General features: G+C 38.7%; 1 protein-coding gene across 5 annotated transcripts in view; it reads right to left on the bottom strand.

Moving 5' to 3' along the window:
* Window positions 1–1395: 1395 nt before the first annotated feature.
* Window positions 1396–23628, bottom strand: part of STX17 (syntaxin 17) — a 36322-nt gene continuing 14089 nt past the window's right edge. For all 5 annotated transcript variants that reach the window (XM_054190261.1, XM_054190260.1, XM_054190259.1 and 2 more), the window contains 6 exons: window positions 22312–22377; window positions 12714–12933; window positions 7263–7381; window positions 7127–7177; window positions 4942–5028; window positions 1396–4214 (listed from right to left, as the gene is read on the bottom strand). In XM_054190261.1, coding sequence (XP_054046236.1) covers window positions 3975–4214; window positions 4942–5028; window positions 7127–7177; window positions 7263–7381; window positions 12714–12933; window positions 22312–22377 — 783 coding nt within the window. In that variant the 3' untranslated portion in view covers window positions 1396–3974. The remainder of the gene's footprint in view (window positions 4215–4941; window positions 5029–7126; window positions 7178–7262; window positions 7382–12713; window positions 12934–22311; window positions 22378–23628) is intronic.

Raw genomic sequence — 23628 nt, 5'->3', positions numbered from 1 at the left:
TTCTCTGAGTAGTGGCCCGCTGGGTTCATGTTTACTTCAGTGAGAGCCCCAACTTCTGCAGTTCACAGCTCAAGGTTCCTTTTGCCTTCTGCTAGATGCCACCTATTTGGTTATTGACAGTCACCAGACACGGTCCATTGCAGCTGTAGCAAAAGTTGATCCCAAGAGGCTGTTCTATCATGCCCCTGCAGCAAGAGGCACGTGAGCTTTCTTGGGGGGGGGGGAAGTTGCTGGTACCAGCCACCACGAAGCTATAGCTGAGCAGATGCAGAATCGGTAGCTAGATTTTTGTTTACAAGCATACCTTTTTGTCAGTTTTGTGACTCTGCATTTTGGAGTGCACATTAAGTGCTTGAAAGCCAGGTCTTCTCCTGCCCCATCCTCCATCTCATTGCCAAATCAAGCACTTGTCATACCACCTTCCAGCTGGAATCCAAAGGATGTCAGCAGAGGATGGTTTTAAGGCTGCCACTTGTTATCTGCAGGTGGTGTTACAGAACTTCTGGAGCTGTTCAGGCACCTGAAATTTTAGTCAATTCCTGCACGGTGCCTAGAAGGAGTCATCTTACTCTTTTGAGATTCCCGTTTTTCCTTGGGATTCTTACCTACAAATGCTGTTTGGTAGAAGACATCTAAACTTCTCTTACCAGAAAGAGATGCTACCTCATCATACATCCAACAGTCCTCCACCATTTCTTAATCCAAGTTTGCTTTTCTGAGTAAGGACTCAAAAATTTTTGAGTCTTGTTCCCGGAGCTTTGGCATCCCAGCACTAGGTAGAGAATTAGATGGAAGTTTTATGGCAGTTATGCACTCAACTCATTTCATTCTGTATTCATTAGAGGTTGAAGAGCTAAAGTCCAGATATGCCTAATGTGATGTTGTTAATCACTTGAACTTTTGAAGTATCTGATGATCCAGAGAATTTGTGTAGAGAGAGCATATGCTAGATGAAATGCAAGATGCGTTTCAAATTGAGCCCTTCAATTCTGATCATCTACATCATTGGTTTTAACCATTCGGTGCTCAGCTAACCACGTCCTTCAACATTTCTCGAGGCTTTCATGGGAAGCTGTCAAACGATATTAGCGTTATCCCCATATGGAACAAAACCATTCCAAACTCCCTTTTTAATGAGTCCATTTCTGAGCTAGCGTATGTGTATGAGTAACACAAGTTCCTAAAATGTTGCATGCATCTAGTAAATTTCTGTCAATGTAAATATTTCAATAGCTGAAGCACATGTTTGGTAACTCTGTTCAGGATTCTTAAATCCTGGTAATGCAATTATTTTAATAATACAAAATTTGTGAGGGATTAGTCTTTTAGATGCTGAAAGGAAATAAACCCTGACGTTGTCAATAAATGCTACAACCAGTCTCATAGGCAAAAACTTTTTATTTGGTCTGAAAGAATTACGTATATCTTACATACCTAGCAATTTAAATGCTAGTTTGGTTACTCAGATGCCCGTGTTTCTTCACATATGTAAATAACCCATCTATTTTTAAAAAATCATAGCTTAAATAATAGTCTCCCAAGTCTAGTGTGTGCACAATGTTTTGAAATTGCTTCCTTAAAGACACAAGGAGGAAGAATAGTTTTTGTGCTAGACATTTCATAAGATGAGCGTATACCAAGCTGAATTTGTATAGCCCATGGCAGGAATCCAGTTTCATGAATTTAGATTGTCCTGGCGTTAGTCCAGCTTGGGGGAAGAGGGTGGAGTCCTCAGTGTCTCTGGTGTGGCTGCTGTCATTTAAATGCACAAGGTTTCAACGCATACAGTAGAAAAGCAGAGATGGCTTTTTAAAACATACAAAGAATCAACCACAGTTTTTGATGAAGAACGCTTTTTTTTTTTCCTTTGTTTCTTCCTTTAAATGTAGAAATTACATATCAAAGGAATGAACAGCCTTATATGAAGTTGTTACAAGCTCATTTAACGTGTTTACATCCATTTAAAGAAAAGCGCTTTTTGCCTGACAGGAGCAAAAGAGCTGAATTACTTGGTTGATGTTTTCCACTCCAGCTGATGTTACAGACGTAGGCACTGTGGCTTTAACACACGCAGTTCTGACAATGTTTGCAATTACCTGTGAAAACTATTCTTGCACACGTTGCTTCCCTGAGCCTCAGACCTACTTAAAATAGACACAGTGCTCTGACTGAGAGCAATTTCAATCGTATCTTAAAAGTAACAAGGAAGAACTGTTCAGAAAAAGATATTTGTGCTGTAACTAACAGTTGCTTACAGTGGCTCTAGGCACAAAACCCCATCAGCTGTCGTTAGTAGACAGTTATTTCCAATGATGATATCGAAGTACTGGTTAAGAAAAGGGAGCTCTTTCTATAGTCCGCTTCCTTATACAGTGTTCCCTGCTAGGGAGCCTTATCACTGAACGCTGACTTCAGCGTTCACCTCATAAAACTGGACTCGAGCAGAGCTCAGGACGAACTGAACAATTTAAAAACTTTAAAAAGCAGCTTCCCAACCTCAATTTCTGTTCCCCCGAACAGTAGCAGCAATAGTGTGGGAACTGTCCTGGAAGGATGGAGGTAGGACCATGTGCTGAACAGTAGATTATGTGACAATAGTAAGATTAAGTAATAATAAAAGGATGTTAACACTCCTGTATTTAAAAATGGAAATTTCAGAAGCAAAAGGCTTCTTAAGCAGCAAAATACGGATGGTAAGAGTAACAGGCGCCCGCTATAAAAAGCTAGCAAAAGCACCAACAGAATTGTGCCCCATCCAGGCTCCACGGCGTGTCCCAAAATCTTGAAAAGGCTGAGAAGCTACTCTACTGCGTGAGCTGAAGCAGAAGTTTCGGAACTGCCCAGCATGCAGGAGGTGCGCAGCCGACCCAAAGAAGTATAGTTTATTGTAAATGGTAGCAGGTTGGCATTTGCAAAACAGTCCCATCATCTGGGGACGTCAGCTGAGACTGGCACCGTTTTGGCACTGTTTAAAGGGCCTCGCTGCTTCACCATCCTTTGACCTGGTGCCTAATGCCACCCTTGAGAGACAGGAAAGACTGCCTCCCAGGGAAGCTCTCTGGCTCTCCCCCCAGAGCGCTTGCTGGTGACAGGAGATGAGAAGCAAGGGCAACGCCTGGCATTAAGCGCTGCTTAAGTAAGCTGAGGCTTCAGGCTCAGGATGCCAGATCGTGTCACTTCATCCTGTACGGTGTTCCCAGGACAAGCCAAGGAGCTGAAGAGCCATGGAAAATGTTTTCTTATTCTCCTAGAGCAGTCCCGCAGGGTTGCTGCTTAGACTGTTTAATTCTTAACTATACTTTGAATGAGTCTACAAATTTTAATTAAAAAAAGCACCTGGAAAAGGGGAAAAGCTGCTTATGATGCTGATCTAATTTGGCTGATGGAGGCAGATGTGGGATACGCATGAGGCTTTTTTCCACATCGCTCACCCAACATTTTCACCTTTTCCTATGGCAGCTAACGCTGTGTGTTACTGAACAGGTATTGCCAGTCATATCCTGGGGGTACACACAGGAAGGTTTGGGAATCCAGATAAATTAGAGTAAATATAAAATACTATGACAATGAAAGATAGAGCTTATTTCTTTTTCTTTAGAGCACTATAATAAAAGCTCCGGCTTCTGGGGGGTGTTCAGGGGAAAGCACTAGGGTTTTCCACATACCTCCCTTTGTATTGTCTGCAAGACACTTTGTGCAAATTTGGCATGAAGCACCTGTCACCCATCATTAACAGCTGCGCATATAGCTCACCTAAGAAATTTATAATTAAAAGTTATCCATATAATATTCAAAGGACTGATGTCACCACATCGGAAAAGAGAAATTCGGACATGTCCATTTCACCCCTCCCAAGTAACAGTACTGATGTCAAAAATTCACACAACTCAGCCTTATATGTAAAGCATAAGGCTGCAAGTCTGTCATTAGCACGGGTACTACACTTTTGTTCCGAGTCAAAATGAATCTATACTTCAGCTGGATTTTTTGGCACTTTGGCGAGAAAGCTCTGGACAGCTGGAAGAGATCTGCTCAATCATTTTTTGTTTTCTTCTTTGTATCAATTTTCCACCTGTGAAACCCAAAATCCCACCACCCAGTGCAGCTGCAATTCCTGCCACTTTGAAGCCTGCAAGGAGACCAATAGGACCCCCCACCACTCCACCGATGACTGCACCTGCCACAGGCAGAGCTGCCAGCTTGTATTTTGCAGCCTGTAAAAGGAAAACAACAACAACAAAAGAGTTAGAATACTTGCTTGCAGTGATGTGCATTTTCCCCTCATTGCTCTTGGCAGTGACTTGAATGCTCAGTGATAAAAAAACTTTACAAATTAGTACTAAAAAAAAAAAAGAGAAGATCTACTATCCCACATGTATGACAATGTACTGAAAACAATTCAAAATCGAGCCGTCTCCTGTGTGCAGTTGTGAACCAGGCCCTTTTACATGCTACTGCCTGATTAGGTACACTATTTAATACCTGGTCTCCATCATTAAATCAAATAAGAAACTGAGGAGATGCTCAGACTTTTCAGTAACATGCCCGAATCGAGGTTTGTAGCTTATTAGCGACTATCACTGACATCTACATAGAACAGGACTGAAACTGCCTGTTATCCTCAACCTGTTGTTTTACCCTTCTTTCCTTCTTGTGAGCCAATCGTTGAATGTTCTTGTCTTTGCAGGTAAATCAACGTAGCATCAGAATAGCGTAAAAAAAAAACCAAAAAACCAACCTGTATTTCCTAGTAGCCTGGATGTGACAGAAAATTACAAGAGAGATTGATTTTTTTTTTCCCTGCTACCTGTGGGTCATTTCTTCCTCATTTCCTTAATTGCTGGCTCCCTCGGCATTAAAGACGGCAGATCAATTGGGTTAATACAGAGGATTGCTGGGAGGCAGAGTACCATTGATTCACCAGCAGGAGCAGATCCCTACCTTCCCCAAGTTTTTGGTTCCCTCTTCAACATTCACAGCAGCACTGTTGACATGGTCTTCAATCCTGTCAATCTTCTCCTGCTGCGACTAGATGCAAAGGAATTACGAGTGAGGTCACCTGCTGGGAAGCAGCAGTGAGCCAATACACACCATTTTAATGCCTGTAATCAGGGCCCCACAGCCGCTTTCATCTGCTACACACTGCAGCCGTGCAGCCTTAATGGTGCTTCATTAATAGCATCCGATAAACCGTGCTGAAACTGCAAACTTACTTTTACTTGAACAAAAATCTCAACTATTAAATAATAATACAGCGTGGGTATTAGCCAATGTGTTGCTGCAGTTAGAGAAAACAACCCAAAACATATGATTTCTAAAGCATTTCTGTGAATAGATGAACTCGCATTCCAAAGGGAAAAATAAGCCAAACTAGCCTTTTTGTTTCCTGCTGAGTTTCACGTTCAAAAAAAAATTCTATAAAGAGCATTTATAAGATCAGTACCAACTCCAACATACAAAGCTGCACCGAGAAATCTAAATAGAAGTGTTTAATCATGACATTATACAACACTGACTTAACGTTACAAATAGAGTAGTGACAGTACTGAAAATATACTTGATGTTGCTCTGTATTTTAGTGTTTAATTTTACAAAAACGTTCCATCCTTTCTCCAAATGCAGTCAGATTCCCCTGCAGTCTCTCTCGGAGAACGCCGGAGCAGAAGATAAAGGGGTTTGTGGGTTGGTTTGTTCTTATTTTAATCTCAGCAGTACCCAGGCTGTTTTATGTCACAAAATAATGAGATGGCTAATGTTCAGCTTAAGATAACAGGCATCCTGAATGTTTCTCCCTCTTTCTAATTCAGAAACTGCTGAATCCACCAGCTCTGGTGTCCTCATCTACTATCCAATCCACGCTGCTTGCTATTACAGCTAATGATGGTTATGTGTAAAATCCAGAAAGTCCTGGGCACGGGAACTCCCCGTTTTAGCTAGAGCTGCTAACATTTAGGCTACTGAATTAAAAATTTTGCAGTCCCTCTCCAGCCCAATGAATTTAGTCTTGTTGTTGTATATATGAAGCAGCACATATTCAGGAGCAAGAATAAAAGCTACTTCATCTATCCCAACTAACCCAACAGCAAGGAGATTAAAGAACTCTCCTAGGAGATCAGAGTTGTGGGTTTAAATTCCCTGCGGCACAGGAAGGACTAAACATTGGGAACTGAGTGTGGCTGAAGATGCACAGCCTTTTGGCAGCTACCTCTGTGAGCAAAGAAAGGGCAGGATAAAGGCAAGGGGAACTTCAGATTTTTCTAGTACTCCTGATTAAGCAAAAAAAAAAAAAAAGTACCTGAGAAACACCCACCCCATGCAGAGAGGGCTACTGTGATTAGAAATTGTAAAAATGAATGGGACCTGGGTAGAAGTCTGTGGTCAACACTGTAGAGCTTCTACTAAGGCTCAGCTTGTGGACAAGAGCACTGGCTAGAACATCAGTAGTTCCTCTGGTGACAAGAATTTGGGAGGAATTACTGGCACTAGTGCTGAAATAGAAAACTCTTGCCTCCTCAAAAAATTACCTTGACAGAGCCTGAATCAACAGGAGAGCCACAAAGATACTTGTAGCAACGAGTTGCTGATGTAGGGAAGGGAGAGCTGTTAATTTTCTAACCAGACGGGGCAGCTGAGTAGTTAAACTAACGCTTTTGAACTTTCTTCTTCTGTTGGCACTTGGACAACCAAAAGAAAACCTTTCACTTTACTGCTAGACAACTTGATGTAAACACGATACGCATCACCTACGACTTTAGGAAGCATCTAGTGGACCCATCTTTGAAACTACAGGTGTATTTCCCATAGGTCCCAAGTATTTCCCATAGGTCCCAAGTAGGAAAGGCAGCACCTTGGTGCAGGCATCTCAGCCCCGCTCTGCCTCCACCGGCATTTTCCTGAAGCTCTAACAGTGACTAGGATTTTGCAGTCTTGAATATTGGACCAAATAAATTCAGTTAATGTTGTTCTGCTATTCTGCCACTTTCATCAAGTGATAGTAGCGCAGTCTGAGTTCAGATTATGGGCAGAAATATCGCTTATCTTTTTTCCCCCCTCAACTAGGAGTTACCTATCCGCCCTCTTTTTGTACAAGACTCTGTGGAGGACAGAACGCAGACTTAGTACTTACGCTGACTAAGAGAGAAAAATCGGTCACCAACTGGCTAAGCTGAATCAAGTCCTACAAATAAAAAAAACAAATGTTATTTTGTATTAGTTGCTAAAAACAAGAGCATCAGCGTGGCAGTAAGGGAGTTTCGACATACCTCTTCTAAAGTTTCCCAGGACTCAGCTGCATTTTCTTCCTGAGGTATTTCGGGAAGGCGGGAGTAGATCTGGATTAAACTTTGGGAGCCGTCCTTCACTTCCGTGTTAGATAAAGTTTCTGAATGAGAAACATGATGCTTATAAATAAATGCACAGGATCAGAATGCAGGTGATGTGCAAAGTTTCATGTTCTCGAGGATAAACTGATATTTAACCTAACTCAAGCCAAGCAACAGCCCTGAAAGTGATCGTATAGGGAAAAGTCTTACTCACAGTGCTGTTTCTTTAGAGGAAGTTATTGCCAAATAAATGGATTAGTTTCTATCAGCACCCGTTCACAATCAGTTCTAAGAACGATGTTCAATTATACTCCTGAATTCAAGGTCAGTTAATTAATTTTGTATCAACCGAGCTAAGAAAACTGAGCTTGGGACAAAAATCTTTTCATTTACATAACGACACACAAAAACTGCGCTTCCAAAACTGAACAGACAGTTATTCATTTAATGATTGATTATTTGTGCCACTGGTTTGATTTCCATCCATCTGGGACAAAAAGAAGCTGGGGGGAAAAGCTTTCCAAGTAAAGACAGTAAAAAACGCAGTAATGTGCTACGCAGCACCCAGTGGTGGATCCAGTTGGGTAAGGGTACTGTGAGGAGGACAAACATTTGCAGCTCAGCAGCACGAAGGAGATATTCTCCAGTATCTCCCTTCCCAAATCACCTGGAGTGAATGCAGAAGGCATTAGGACAAAGTACGGTGGGAAAAATAGGGAATTAGGGACAGTTTACGTGGCACGGGGGAGAGCAGATACAACAGACAGACACACGCGTGCCTCCTTCAGTCAAAGAGCCCAGTCTTGAGCCACCACGGATACAATGGACACGGGCGTAATTATGGACAGGTAATTATGTGGTAATAAAGAATAACAGCAAACAAGTTTGGCTTGTCATAGCAAGGATTAAGGAATAGCTTGAGAGTATGGAAGGCAGACTGGAGAACCCATGTATGTAAACACAGTGCAAAGATCATGTTAATTGAGACAACTTCAGTTTCTGAAGGAATATAGCTGCTTTAGTAGGACACTGCTGTTTGCTTCCACGGGAGGGTCGCATCAAGAGAAAGCTTAATATGGGGAAGACTGGTTAGATATGTCTAATAATATCAAAGTGTAAATACTGCATTAAAAAATTCTTTAGAAACAATTAATGTACCAAGGTACTATAATAATATTATGTAACTGTTACTACAACAGATACAAACAATGGAAAACAAAAATAATCATATTCAATAAAAAGTCAATAATAGTGCATGCTAACTCATGGAATTAATTTAAGATAAAATAAAAATGATACATTTTCATAACATTTGTCCATTTCTCAACATTTTTATCCCAGTATCTCAAAATACATTAAGGACCTAATCTTCCTACTTTCAGATCAATATAAGCCTAACATCAATGAAGCCGATATTCAGCTGTAATTACTAAGTAAGCGGAGTAACGAGGATGGAGTAAGCGATTTGTGGTTTTATTTTGGGCTTGTTTTTCAAATTATTTCTACCCCTCTTCCTTTAAGAGTCCAGACATGGAAGGCACTTCACCTTCTACAACCATCACCTGTTCTTCCAGAACATATTTTTGATCTATAGCATCAGATTAATTAACGTTATAGACTCGGTTCTGAAAAATTCCTTTTCCCTTTCCAATATAATTAGTCATATATCCAAATGCATCCATTTATGGATAAACCAATTCTGCTACATACTCTGACATTTAACATTGGTTTTAAATATTTTATTCCATTTCAATCCTTCACAATATTATTTCAAAATCAGGTTTCTTCTGCCAAGAAAAGCATACTCTTCCTTAATCAGCCACATGCATGTTAAGTTTGTTGTAATTAAAATATTCGTAATTCAAAAGCAAAAAAAAAAAGCTCACTAAGCAAAACTGCCTCCTCATAAATTATGCTCCCTGTTCTGGTCTGTCCTTGATAATCTCTGCTGACCTACAGTAGTAAAACACATCCTTCAACACACACAAGTGATACTGTAGTTCTGCATGACACACATTCGAGAGAACTTAAAATTATAAGTAGGTTTACACTGTTTTCATTTTCTAATGACTAAAAATTAGTCGGAAAAAAATTCCTCAAGAAAATTCTTTACTCACTTCGAAAAACTAAAGAATAGGAAAGGTAAGAGAAGGTGAAGTGACATTTGGGCTGAAAGTACGAGTAAGAAATTTATATTCACTAGTTCATGTTTTATCAAGTTTAACCAATTTTAATAGAACTGAGAATGGAAGTGGCTCCACCACTTCACTTACAGCATCTCCACAGAAATGCAGTAATACAAAACACCTCTGCAGATTTTATAGAGCAGCTTCACACCTCATTACACTCACGATAAAAATCTAATGCTCCAGAAGATTCAATATGTTGCTTAAAAGATCTTAGGAATTTTAAGAGCGGAGTCTCACCTTTTGTTAATATTTGTTCAAAATGCAATTAAATTCCATTTCTATTGGACCTGAGCCGAGGATGGTGAAGGGGGGAAGGGACCACATCATTTCACTGACTGTGCCTTCTAAATGGGCGATTTGAATTTGTAAACTCCTTCCTTCTCTACCAGATGGGAAGCAACATGCTACAAAGACTGGGCGGACTGGAGCTCCTTTGATTAAGATCAGCAGCCAAGATTTGCTTTCAGGACTGCAGCCTCTAAGCACAAAAGAATAGGCAATATATTGTATCTGTGTTAGCAATTCAACAGAGCTGCTTTCACTGTCAGGCAAGCTTAAAAAAAAAAATAAAATCTGTTTAATTGTATTTAGTTGTCTGCCCGTCTGTATGTTTCACTTTAAATGGGGTGAATTAGTTCCTGTATTCTTGAGCAGACTGGCAGGAACGTGTCATTCCGGTAATATTTTTCTGTTCTTCTCATCCCAATCTTTCTGATCAATTTCGTGTCTTTCTGAAGTGCAGTTATGCTCAATGTCCTCCATACTTTAAAGATATTTCAGATTAAAAAAAAAAAAAGCAGTCCTGTTCTTTGAAATTAAACTCTAGTTCCAATTTACCACCTATGTAACTGTTAGAAAAGCAATAAGCCAAGACAAGGTCTTTCCAATGAAATACCAGAATGTATTAAGGACAACTGCAGAAAGTTACCAAAAGAAGAGATATTTTAAATTTCATTCTGATTGTAACAGAGAAGAGCTCACAAAGAGCCTGAAAGTAATGGCTAATATGGATGAAGGGGATCGCTGAATACCAGAGTTCACTATTCTAAAACTCAAGAGTAAAAGACTAAAGACAATGAGCTCCCCCCAGAAGAGATATTAATACATTTGGCAAACTGATTAATAGAAACTATGGGGGAAAAGTTCCTAAAGGATAAAGGACTGCAGAAGAGCTGGCAGACGCTAATAAAATAGGCTACACTGAAGATGACAACAAATTGTCCTGCTGCAGAGGAAAATCTGTACGGATTCGGCAACAGCTCTTCAATGCCCTGGATATCAAGAATTTGTCACGCTATTAAGATGAGTGCAAGGAATAATATAAGCACAGAAAGTTAATGTCATAGAGACTAGGACACAAATAAATTGCAACTACCAAGGGACAGAAATGGTAGCAAGAAAGTTTCTAAGAATGTTTTTCAAGTTAGAGGAAGACAAAGGAAGTGTAAGTGCGTTGCCAGGTAAAGAAAGAAAAGAATAGATAACCCAGAGAAAGACGAACTCAGACTTTATACAAACAGCTAGCTGTAATCAAGTAATTGATGCAATTTCTTTAAACAAGAAAGAAAAAAAAAAGGATAGGCTAAAACATAAATAGAACAGGTTAAAAATATTTAGATGAGCTAGATCTATTCAAATCCTCAGGGTCTGATGAAATTCACTCTTGAGCATTTAGGAAACCGCCTCTGTAAGATCAAGCAAATTTCTGAGTACTTGAGTAAGGGGTCCCAGAGGACTGCAAGAGAACAGATTCAGTTACTATCTTCTTTTTTTTGGAGGGAAATGCGAATGCGGCAAATAGCCAGACTTTGAAACCGACAAAGATATTAGGAAAGATGCTGAAGATGTTGAAAAAGTCAAGAGTCATGTCAGAAGCCAATTCAGCCTTTTTTATTGACCTGGTAAGAAGGTAGACATTTTTTATGATAAGGGTGGTGAGGCACTGGCACAGGTTGCCCAGAGAAGCTGTGGATGCTCTATCCCTGGAAGTGTTCAAGGCCAGGCTGGATGGGGCTTTGAGCAGCCTGGTCTAGTGGGAGGTGTCCCTGCCCAGGGCAGGGGGGTGGGACTAGGTGGTCTTCAAAGGTCCTTTCCAACCCAAACCATTCTACGGTTCTATATTTGATATATCTTGACATTTACAAGGCTTTCTGATACTACTGCACATGACATTCTCAAAAACAAGCCCCATCTTCCAAATGTACTTTTGTTTTCTCCCTGTTTGACCATTAGACTCACTCGCTTGTTAATCACACTTGAAAGAGTTCTTGTAGTTCTCTATATAGCAACAAGAAGGGTTACGAAATCACATTTGATAGCAAGTTCTTTTACAATGCCATTGACTGAGAATACTCTTTCAATTTTAAAGACACATGAAATTTCCAAACAATTTTAAACAATACTGCTACCGCAGCAATCAAACTAATTACTATTATGTGGAAGCATTTAATCCTGATGTAACTAACTGTCTCACAGATCATTAGCAGAGAACACGAGCTGGTAGTGGGGCATAATAAGGGCTTCCCCTGAAGACAGAATGGTAGAACAAGGAATGAAAGACATTTTGTAGAGAAAGGAGGGAAAACCAGCAAACATATCTGACTTGTAGCATGTTAAAGTGTGTTTTCAAAGTCTTATTTAGATGGATTTATACTGTTTTCTGCTTTCTTGTCGGTTACCGAGATAAAATGCTACAAGGAAGAGATGTTCTCCTTTAAACAGAAACTTGCTCCTCTTTTCCAGGTATTTCGGGCAGTGGCATATTATACTGTCTGTCATATAAAAATTGTTTGCTTCTTGATGTTGCAAGCACTAATTCAATGAAAATGGCCTAAATGATCACTCGCACACAACCAAATGATTTACAGGGGCAGGGGAAAAAAGTCAAGCCACTGTGAAAAAAGAATGTAAGTGTTCTTCGTGTGAACAGTCTTCTATTTTAAGATTCAAGGCGATGGGATCTTTTTCATGGAAGGCCACAACTATCTTATTTCTTAAGATACATTATTAGAGCATTCTCCATTTACCAAAACACAGTCATGGGTCATAAGAAAAGTGTGGTGAAGGCAAAGAAAATGCACTTCTTGATTAATAATTATTCTTCAATTGAAATCTCATTTGTTTACTTGTTACTCTGGTCAGAAAACACGGACTGGATACAACAATATACATATCAGAGATATGGAAATGAAATTCTACTTACCTCCTCCTACAGTTGCAGATCTGGTCAAAGAGGCATCATCCTGTGCTTCCAGTTGCTTTTTAAGTTCTTCTGCAGATTGAGAATGGAGCTGCAGGAAGTCTTTTATGGCAAATGAAGCTTCCTCTTTAACTGGATTTATCATTCTCTGCAGAACTGGGATGTCTTCCTGCCGGACTCGCAAACAGAGTTTCTCCATCTCTCTCATATTGGCTCGGAGTTGCTGTAACAGTTTATAAAAGTTATTTTGTAGCTCACTAGAAAGAGCTTTTGTGTTTGGGAATTAACAATCATCTTGATTATCTTTAAATAATCGTAAGTGCCATTTCTAAGTTTTAATAAACTATGTCAAAAAAACACAAACCCTCACAAGTCCCAACTTTCAAGCAATTCCCAGTGTTCCAGGTCACCTCTCCTCTACATCCGTTTTCATTCCCGGACTGCATTGTTTGACTGCAGCTGGTTCACCTGCTAAAGATGCCCGCAATTGTTGTAAAAGCCCGTGCCCCCCATAACGGGGCGAATCCTTCCTGCATCTCCCAGACCCCATTATTTCATGACCCAGTGCTATTCCCTGGTCTTTTTGTACTGCTCCTGCAGAAGAGGCAACCCATAAAAAAATACAGCCTTCTGCAGAGAAGGGCCTTGTCCTCACTTAAGGTAGCTCAACCTGGAGATGATCCCTTCTAAGTACAGGACCCACCTCCTACTCTTCCTAAGGCAGGTGACAGTCCTGTAGCCGACAGTGATGCTGAGAGAGACAGTGATTTATCCACCTCAACCAGAGCTCCAAGCTGTCCATTGAAGAAGGCACTTCCAAGCACTTCTTACTCGGAGCTGCCACCACATCACACCCAGCTTGCTAAATCTGTTGCATTTTCAATATTTGCTTGGGCTTGTGAGTTCGCTCACTTCTCTATCTATTAAAAAAATAAACAAACAGGGGCGGCACCTCCCAACACAGCAGTCCCTAAACAGTGCAGGGAGGCGTCACCGGCACATATTGCAGAGTCTTTTTGGACGTGGCCAACTTTCCATAGCGGAAACTAAGCCACCTGCCCCAGGACAGTAAGAACCAAAGGTCAAGGAAGGGATGGTACCTATTATCTTCTCTGCTGAACTAATTTATCTGTAGTATCAGCCAACCGCAAAACAAGAGAGAAATATTTTTGAAGCCATCCCCATCAATATTTTGATGTTCCTGCTGTCAATTTTATACTTCATCCACTTCTCCAAGTAAAGAAGTCAGTTTGTTTTATTTTGGGTTTCAATTAAAGTATTTAACTAATTAATTCACGATGTAATTACTGAAGTTATTTCAGTGTCTGTGATCAATTTAGGCCTTTGCCAAAATATTTACAGAAGTTGCAACAAGTTAAAATAATATCCAAATAAAATAAGTGATTGCTTCTCAAAATTTTGGGGGTTTTTTGGTTGTGTTTTTTTTTTTTTTTATAATAAGTGACTGCGGTGATTATAGCACTTCAGGATACTATCATTCGCTACCCTCATCTACCCCAAAACTATCATTTTCATTTTGTAAAGACAACTTCAGGACAAAGGATTACTTTTTTTTTTTTTCCCAATATTTATATTCTTTTTTTCAGAAGAAGGACAAATATATTTGTTTGATTGGAATATAAAATATAATAAAATACAGAAATATTTCTTTAGTTACAAGAGTTTTGAGAAGACACAAACTATTCACAACTAGCAAGAAGAGTCTGTGTGCAGGCATCTCCTGTGAGATAAATTTCTACCTACAGCAAAAATAGAGTTTTTTTTTTTAATTGCCTAGGCTTTTAAAATCTAAAAATGCACACAACTTTTCTTTTTCTACAAATGAAAAGAAGGAATTTAAAGTTCAAGTTATACCACTGATTGTTTTAGGACAGAGTTCTTATCGAATTATAAAAAAAATAAGGCTGTAATAAAAATAATATTCATTGCCTTACATTATAAGATGATATAATAAACTATGTTATTTTTCATACTATTTGCCAATTGTTGTGAATATTATTCTCACAGCAGAACAAGAGAACGGATTAACACCAGTGAGTGGTTAGAAAAAGAAAGGTTTTCTTCAGTAATAGAAACCAGGTAGAGGTAACACCTTAGAAAGGTAATATTGCTTACCTGGAAAAGCAGGAACTAGATGGAACTTATTTTATTTATATACACCAGTAGAATTTTTTATTTTTTTAACGTGTTTGAAAGAAATAGTAGAAATATAACTAGAGAAGAAGGAAATTAATTCAACAGCAAACTGAAGCAACACTGCACGAGCCATGTTAGGCAACCAAGGAAAGAACTATTGATTTGTAAAAATCATTTGTCAAATTACTAAGGGTATATTCTATTGTATGCTTAAATTAAGAGTACTACTTGACAATTCAGGCTGCATGATTTAAGGCTAACCCCAGGTAAAAACACTGATTAACACTTAAAAAAAGGGAGATACAAAAAATAACTTTGTAATTGATACTGAGTTGAATTAGAAACATGGTACCACAATAATTTTCCTCATACATTTCTCATCTTAATCTGCCTTGCTCTCACTGTTATCTTCCTCCCGTGGTCTGCCCGTAAGTACTGAAAAAGGGAGAATGGCATCACTGTCATAGTCTACCATGTGCCAAAATTCTGGGTTTATAAAATCTTGGCATTTCATTTAGAAGGCAAAACAGGACTATCTAGGCACAACACTGAATTAGCTGTTTTGTGAGAATTATATGCAGGGGACTGTGTGAAGTCGATCCTGCTGTTGTGTGAAGTCGATCCTGCTGTTTTGTTTCACGAAACAAAATTATTATTATCCTGTCTTTGGCCATAATGGAGACAAAAAATGATACGCCAAACAAACATGTTGTGAAACAGTGACAATAGTGAGTGTGGGATGAGCTAATAACGCTTCCAAAGCAGCTTCATTAAAAAAACAAAAGAAAAAAAAGAAGAGGAAAATTTCCCAGTTGAAATTGAATTAAAACAAATTACCAGTACAGCCAATACACGGGTATAATGAACACCGTCACTGGGCAGTGACCAACACAACCACCAACTCACTGCTGGAGTCTTCAAAAATCCTGAACAGCAGCTTCAAGAGAAACGAACCGCCCACCCCAAGGAACGGCTAAATTAGATCCTCACTTCCACTGTTCATTATTACCTCGCTGATCAAAGAGAAATATTTGTGAGAAAGACGACGGAGGAAATGAATGATGATATTTGCCTATTTGGTGAAATTTAATTTTCGTACTTCTTCCTTTGTAGTTTTGGAGAGGACTCCTGTTCCATTTATTGTCAATTAAAACAGACGCTAAAAAGATTCAGCCTAGCACGAAAGCTAAGCCCCACCGCAAAAAGACATGTCTTAGGAGCTCACCAGGGTGTAACATGATAAATGTTATGGATATGCAAATTACTGTGACTTCTTTTCATAATCATTTTAATGGGACAGAGTTTAATTTCTGGGTAGAGCATAAAAGTATATCACCCTCTTCCCAACTGTTTCCACTTTTAAAACCAAGCTTACTCAGCAAGGAAGCTCATACAAAATCCTGTTTGCATTTATGGGAACTTCTGAGTTTCGAACTCACCGAATTCAGCCCAAAAGACACAGAATTTTTCTTTATAATATTTGCAATTTTGGTTTGTCAGCTTCCAAAACCAAATAACAGCCTTTGTTTCAAATGGCCTTCTCACAAAAAACACAGGAAAATAAAGCTGGCGAAAACCTTGGGAAGTCATCCCTTCAAAGCATGGTCTGCTGTCCCTATTTTATTTCTGACAGTTGTTTATCTAATCTAGTCTTAAAAGGACTTCTTTATGAAGAGCTACAACCTCCTTGATATTACACTACAAGAATTCATTATCCTAATTGCCACAGCATTTTACTCACGCCTAACAGAAACCCCTCTTGCCTCTGTTCAAACCAGGTACTTCTCAATCCTCTCCGTTCAAAGCAGCAAGCCCTGCCCCCTCTGCAACCATCTTTTCCACGTTTGCAAACAGGCAGTACCCCATTGTTAGGTGTTCTTTGGGTAAAATAACTAATTTGTCAGTCTTTCCAAGTAAGTCTCATTTCCCCAATTTCTGTCCATTTTCATCACTCTCCCTGAACAGCCCATCCCTTCCTTAAAAGTGTGGTGCCCAAACTGGACTAACTATTCTACCTGGGATCCTACCACGGCTGACCAAAGAGACTGCATGAGAGACTCTCCCATTTATACATCCCACTACGTTATTTCGCTTTTTAGTATTACTACCACACAACTGGTTCACTTTTACTCTGTGTCCCTCAAGTCCTCTTCTGCAGAAGCGCTACCCGAACAGCTTCCCCATGCTGGATCGATACAGCCAACAATCGTCCTTGCCCTCATCCAAAAACACACTGGGTTTTCAGGTCTTTTGTCAATATTATTACGAATTCTAATTCTGTTCTCTCCACCAGAATCCCATAGTCTCTCCCAGCTTTATGCTGTTCTCATATTTTTGCTAGATAGTGAAGCTAATGTTACATAGCTATTATATAGCGCTTTCATCCCTAGGTCTCAAAGAACTTTATTGGGGTAAGGTTCACTGTTCTTCTTGAATAGATGCAGAACTGAGATAGGAACACAAAATCTGAGCCCAATTTTCCTAAAGTGTCCACAAATTTGGAGGTAGATCTGGGAGATGGTGGATTCACTATATTAGGTGAATAACTATAACGGATTTTTTTCAGAAAAGTAAATGAGAAGTGGAATGGTTTTCACAAGTACTATGAGAAAAAAATAAATTCTATTGACTCTGTCAACACATTCCAAATGGAAAGAAGGTCATGCATAATGAAGTTGCACTAATTTTCCATTATTTTCAAAATCTTTACAAACACATTCAATAAGAAATAAAGAATAAGTTATAAACTTATATCAGAAAGTAAAATATAAAAGAAGACAAATGAGCCAAAGGAGGGCTTCATTTAAACTTTTTGGGATTTGTTTGTTTGTTTGTTTTAAAAATCACTGTTGCTGAAAATGACTGTATGCATCTGTCCATTAAATTTACCTTATTACTCAGCACACAGTTTTAAATAACTAAGAGAAGGAATTATTGTAAGTAGTCAGTTTTTGGAATTATCTTTAAAATCACAAAGTATCTTCCCATATCCTGCTCCTCCTAAGCAGTTTATGAACGGCACTTCCTCTACAGCTGTCTTGCACATATGAGAAAAATTATAGACTTCCTAAGAAATTCACAAGTTTTAACAGCAATTTTCAGCAAACCAATAAACCTTATTCATACAAAAGAGTAAAAATTCTTCATTTTTTTTCAGTATTTGTTTTTCAGAGATGTAATTTTTCTTCAATAATGGTGACTGCTGAATTTTCAAAGTAATGTAACTTGATGAAAAATAGCCGCCATGTTTCCATAGGCTTACTGTAGGCCACCTTAAAACACCATCATCTCTTCCCACTCTACGTAACACTCGTGAACACCACCACCAACGTGATACCAGCAACACCTGTCTCTTGCGTGCAATCAATTTCATTACAACTGAGAAAAAGTAAAAGATGACAAAAAAGAAGGGAATAATGGAATTCCTATTCAACTGCAGCAAATGCACACAGGGACCTACGGTACCGTGCCATGGCAGAGAGCTTGGGCAATGCTGCCGCAGCATACTGTTGATTAAGGACATGTAATACCACAAGGAAAGAGGTAGGAACAAAGAATGTGAGGACAGCTCAGTGCTTCAGTGCTGACCCAACATGAGGCCCCCCACCCACCCCGCTCCGGGCACCAGGATAAACAACAGGTCTCCGTAGATACATCTTTGACAAATGTCAAAGGGTTGAGAGGTTGGACGGGGCTCTGAGCAACCTAATCTAGTTCAAGATGCCCCTGCTCATTGCAGGGGGGCTGGACTAGGTGACCTTTAAAGGTCCCTTCCAACCCAAACTATTCTATGACCAATACCTTTGACAAGGCAGAAAGGATTTGAGCTGTAGGATCATTTCCCTGTAATATGTGATATCTCTGCCACTTATGGAAAAATCTGAAGTTCTGTCTAAGGCCCCCAGCAACAGCTACCTGAAAATTGCAGTCTAAGTAACTGCTTCAGCCGTGTGTCCCTGGCAAAACTGATGTCACCGCAGAGCTCAGAAACTCCAGCACTTCTCTTACTCTGTCTCCAGCAGCCTATACTGTCCCTAACGCTATCAGCTAACCGAATCATGGTGGTCATGCCATTATCACACTCAATCTCTGCCACCATCATTCTCTTTTCCTTCTTCTTGGTTGCATTACCATTAAATGTAATGTCATAGACATCTTCCAATAGTTCAAACTCTTTATCCTGAAATAGTACATGGATGACACAGGATCTGTCACGTCCAACAAATCAGTCCCTTGTTTTCTTTATCTCCTGTCTTCTGTGTGTTAATCACTGTCAACTCTCCCTCCCTTCTGCATGTTGTTGTTTTAAATTAAGTAAATGGCGCCTCCAAACAAACCCACCACCTTAAACCCTCTCAGACCTAAATACGATTTTTATGAAATTATTGCAGTAGCTTAGCTGTACAAATGTAATGTTGCCTTCATTTATTTTCTTACTTTGCTCAAAGCAATGTAATAAAGGATATATGTTACAAATTTCTTGGCATAGGTCAAAGAAACTCTGAGTTTAAGGATACGTTTACCCTACAGATGGCCACAGGCTGCAACAGGGAGCCGATTTTATATGACCCTTCATTGATACTACAAACAATTTCCTGCGGCAATAAAGATGCTCATCTACCCCACTTGTCATGCTCTCCCAGTATATTTGCGTAGTATTCCAGAAAGATACTTAATTTGAAGACTGCACAATTATAAAGCTGGTACAGAAGACAGGAGCCATACAGCTAAGCTTTAGATTTATGCAAGAGAGATGACTGAAAACCATCTTTTATTTGTAAACTATTTTCAGTTGAAATGAAAATCATAAAAGTGAAAAAAAAAAAAAACAAACACAACAACCAAAACCATTTTTCAAGTAACTTTCCCGGTTGGAGCAACACAGTGGAGAGACTACATCTGCCTAGGTATGTCTCGCGGAACAGAGTCTCCTTTTGTGGGCTGAACATAGACTAAAGCTGGGTCATTCATTAACAGTATTTTTCTTTTTTTTGTTCAATGCCTTATATCCTCTCTAGTAACCGCAGCATTTTTCTACCTCACACCATGACTATGATCAAGGCAGCCCTTAAGTGTCACAACAAAATATTGCCATTTCATTGACATTAACTTAAATCTTGCAATAATTAACTAATTGTATGGCACAGTCAGCATCTATGTGGACAAAGCCTAGCAAAACTTCATATTTATTCAGGCCTAACATTTGAAGAAGTCCATGGACCGCCCCTAAAAATGAAAATCTACAAGAGTACATTCATGAAAACATACAAGAACTATTTTCTCGGTATTTTTGAAAGGGTGTCATCATGCCCTGTACAAAGATTTCCCTGGTTTCTTCACTTTCCTTTTTAGAAGTTTTTAATGTGGCATCCAGTCACCAGAAAGAAGAGGTATACATTTATGCTCATCTATACTTCTATTATAATTTTGACCATCATCAAAAGTACAACAAAAGTAATTATTCTGGGTAAACAGAAAATTCAGAAAAATGGCTAATTATGTGCACATGGATTAAATGTAGAGTGGCTGTGCATATATTTGTCTAAAACCTGTGGCGGATGCCTTGGGTCAATATTGACTTAGGGATTCCTAATGTATTTTTACAACATCTAATTTTGAGAGCAAAGTGTGTGCTGCAGAGAACATTTGGTATCACAATAATTAATCTGATTTCTTCGCAAACAAACAGATCACAAGTCCATTGGTAAACATTTAAACAGCTTACAGCAAACACATTCTACATGTCATATAATTTATTATCAAGTACTCCAGACTCCTAACTATTTAATTAAAACAAAGAGCTAGTTCACTCTTCTTGCATGGACCCGGATACTTGTTCTGCTCTCCGAGTATCAGAATGTGAACCACTTTAATGCATAACTTGCATCCCGATCTAAAAGCAAAAATCATTAAATGAAATATAAGAAAATCTATTTTGGCTGGAAGTGAAAATAGCAGGCTTTAGGTTCAAGACAAACATAATCGTTCCTAGAGACAAATATGAGGTTTTACTACTAAAGCACTTAATGTATTTAAAAACATAATCTTCAATGTGATTACTTTTTCTCTAATTATTGATAGATCTTTGTCTTGCTAAACAAATGATACTGATAATTAAGAGTTGCAACAGAAGTCTTTCCTACCCCTCAGATATGAAAACAGATTAGAGCACAGAAAAAAGCAAACATGTTTATTACATCACACCTGTTAGAATGCCATTGTTTTAGCAGGACTTCCACCTTTGGAAGACTCTTTCGATACTAAGAATAAACTTATTCTATATTCAAATTTCAAAAATGCTTGGTGAAAAATCAAAATAAACATTCAAACCTCCAAACAACAGAAAAATCAAGTGGATTTCATATATAACTTCTTATAATCTAGATCAGTAAAGCTCATTAATACCTTCCGTTCCTCTAAAAACACGCATAACTCCAGCTCTGCCTGCTGTCTAATACTGTTGTTCGATCAATCAGGATTAAGTTCTTCTTTCTGAGTTTTTTTTTCATTTTTAGTCTGGTCTAATTTCCCACAGCAGTCAGTAAGACATTGCAACAAACACGGGAATTTACAGTATTAGAATGATAAAATACAGTGGTTTAGGACTGTCCTACCCCTTGCTGGCAAAGCATGCTTGTCTAGATGCAGCATAGGTCACAAAAGGTTTGCTCTAGTAACAAAGTCATGCCCCTTCTCTGAACAACACCTATGAAACCAACGCAAGATGCCTCTCCTGCTGGCAAAGATACGCCTGTCCCCAGAGTTTTGCCAATACAGCATGTTAGAACCACTAGCTGCTATATCTGCATCAGCAAACTTTGCAGTTCAGATCTGGTCTTTGTGTTTTTCTATACTTATCACGTTCTTTCACTGTGTGCTATTTAGCCGTGTGAAGGCTGATGTTTGGCATTAGCTTCTGCATCATTTTCATCAAGACGTGCATTTTTTTTAGAAACAAATGTGGGACTCCCTGTGTGCTGAGTTACAGGTGACTATGCTCAAAGTCACAGAGATGATGCCATGCTGACAAATGTGTCTGGTATTTCTTCCTTTGATGATATTATGCATCTAACAAGAGATTTGCACACCAAACTAGTAGTCGAGATGTTCTGTGGTTGGTCTGAAACCATACTATTAATTTTAATTAACAGCATCCCTTATTGCAATTCCTGTCTTCTAATTTATTAATGTAAGAGGATAGTTTGCAAAAGACTAGAGTCTTCAAACTTTTGTTTGTTCAAGAATCCTGAAACATTTCTGACTGTATTTGCCTCATAGGACACAATTAGGAAATCCATACCTTTTAAACAAAGCAAAGCAATACCATGTATTTGACAAACCTATCTGTCAAATATACGTCTCTGTGAAGATCCATCCCAGAGGTAACCAGTACCATGCACGTAATTTAATTGCATTAATATCACAGTCATTTTAATACCCTTACCTGAACAGTTCGTCCTGCGTTAATGTGCTCTTCGTGCAATCTGTCCCAGAGTCTGCATCTTTGATACTAAAATAAAGGAAAAATACTCCATATAATTGCTATTTTTACCAAACAGCTATGCAGAAAAAAGAAACCTTCAGTAAATAATCACTTTAATTTTCAAAAATGGATAGTAAAAAAGCTGAGTCATAAGCATTTTCACTGCAAAATTAGAGAGGTAAATAGCAATATATTTTGTGAATAATTTCGTACAATGTATTTTACTGAACTGCAGATAACCAGGGTTTCAGCATTAGTTTTTAACAACAGAGAGATACTGCAGCTTCCCGATACTGCTGTGGCATACTAACTCGGTGGTCAGTAAAACGGAGGGCAGAAGGAGGAAAAAGGAATGGAATGGGGAATAAGCTGTACTGGTCATATAGAACAAGGCATCTGATATTATTTACAAAAGAGAACTGCATCCATTACACAACACTACTACCTACATTTACCATTTCTAAATGGTTACAAACACAGTTACAAGAACCATCAGGGCAGATCTGGCACCTGCATGAGGCTCCACTAACTTTAATGGGAAACTATCCATACAGTATTTTCCACCAGACAGAGACCGGAGTAATTATTCCATTAGCAGAGAGCAAGTTTTGATGAAGAACTGCATATCATCACATATAAACCTTTTCGCCATTAAAATAAATCAATCCCTGCTACTACCAGTTGACATAAATAACATAGAGACATCATCATGAAAAAGAACAGTAAAATAATAGAAGCAGCAGCTGTGATTCCTGGAACATGGGCTGAAACCACCAAAAAATGCATTTACAATACTAGACAATATTAGGACATTCTTTTTAATTGTTTAAATAACAAGAGAAAATATTTACCGTGATTTCTGAGGTATTTTTATCTAAAGTTTAATTCCTTAATTTCTTAATACGCTTTGTTACCAATAAAAAACTCTATCTACAGCCTACACCTTTCCTTAATTCTTTTCATGATTTCAGAGGCCACAGCAATAAAGGTCACAAGTTACTCAGCTTCTTAAAATACAACAAGAAATCTGAAGTTACTTCTTATTTTCAGAAAAAAAAAGTTCTTTCATGTTACGATTTTTTAGTGCTATGGAAGAGAACAGGTTTAGTGTTCAATTAAGTCAGATTAAAGTGATTTTTCTACGAAACTTGCAACTTCTGCATAAATTATTATGCCATTAAAATTACTGCCATTGTTCTTTAAAATAAAACGGACAAAAAAATATGTATCAACAGTAGATCTTCTAGCTCAGTTATCCCTGAAAGAGTACTGAAACAG

This window comes from Rissa tridactyla, chromosome 2 (genome assembly GCF_028500815.1).
Source record: "Rissa tridactyla isolate bRisTri1 chromosome 2, bRisTri1.patW.cur.20221130, whole genome shotgun sequence".
Classification (NCBI taxonomy): Eukaryota; Metazoa; Chordata; class Aves; order Charadriiformes; family Laridae; genus Rissa; species Rissa tridactyla.
The sequence above is the reverse complement of the archived record's forward strand: the minus strand, read 5'-3'. Positions and strand labels throughout refer to the sequence as shown.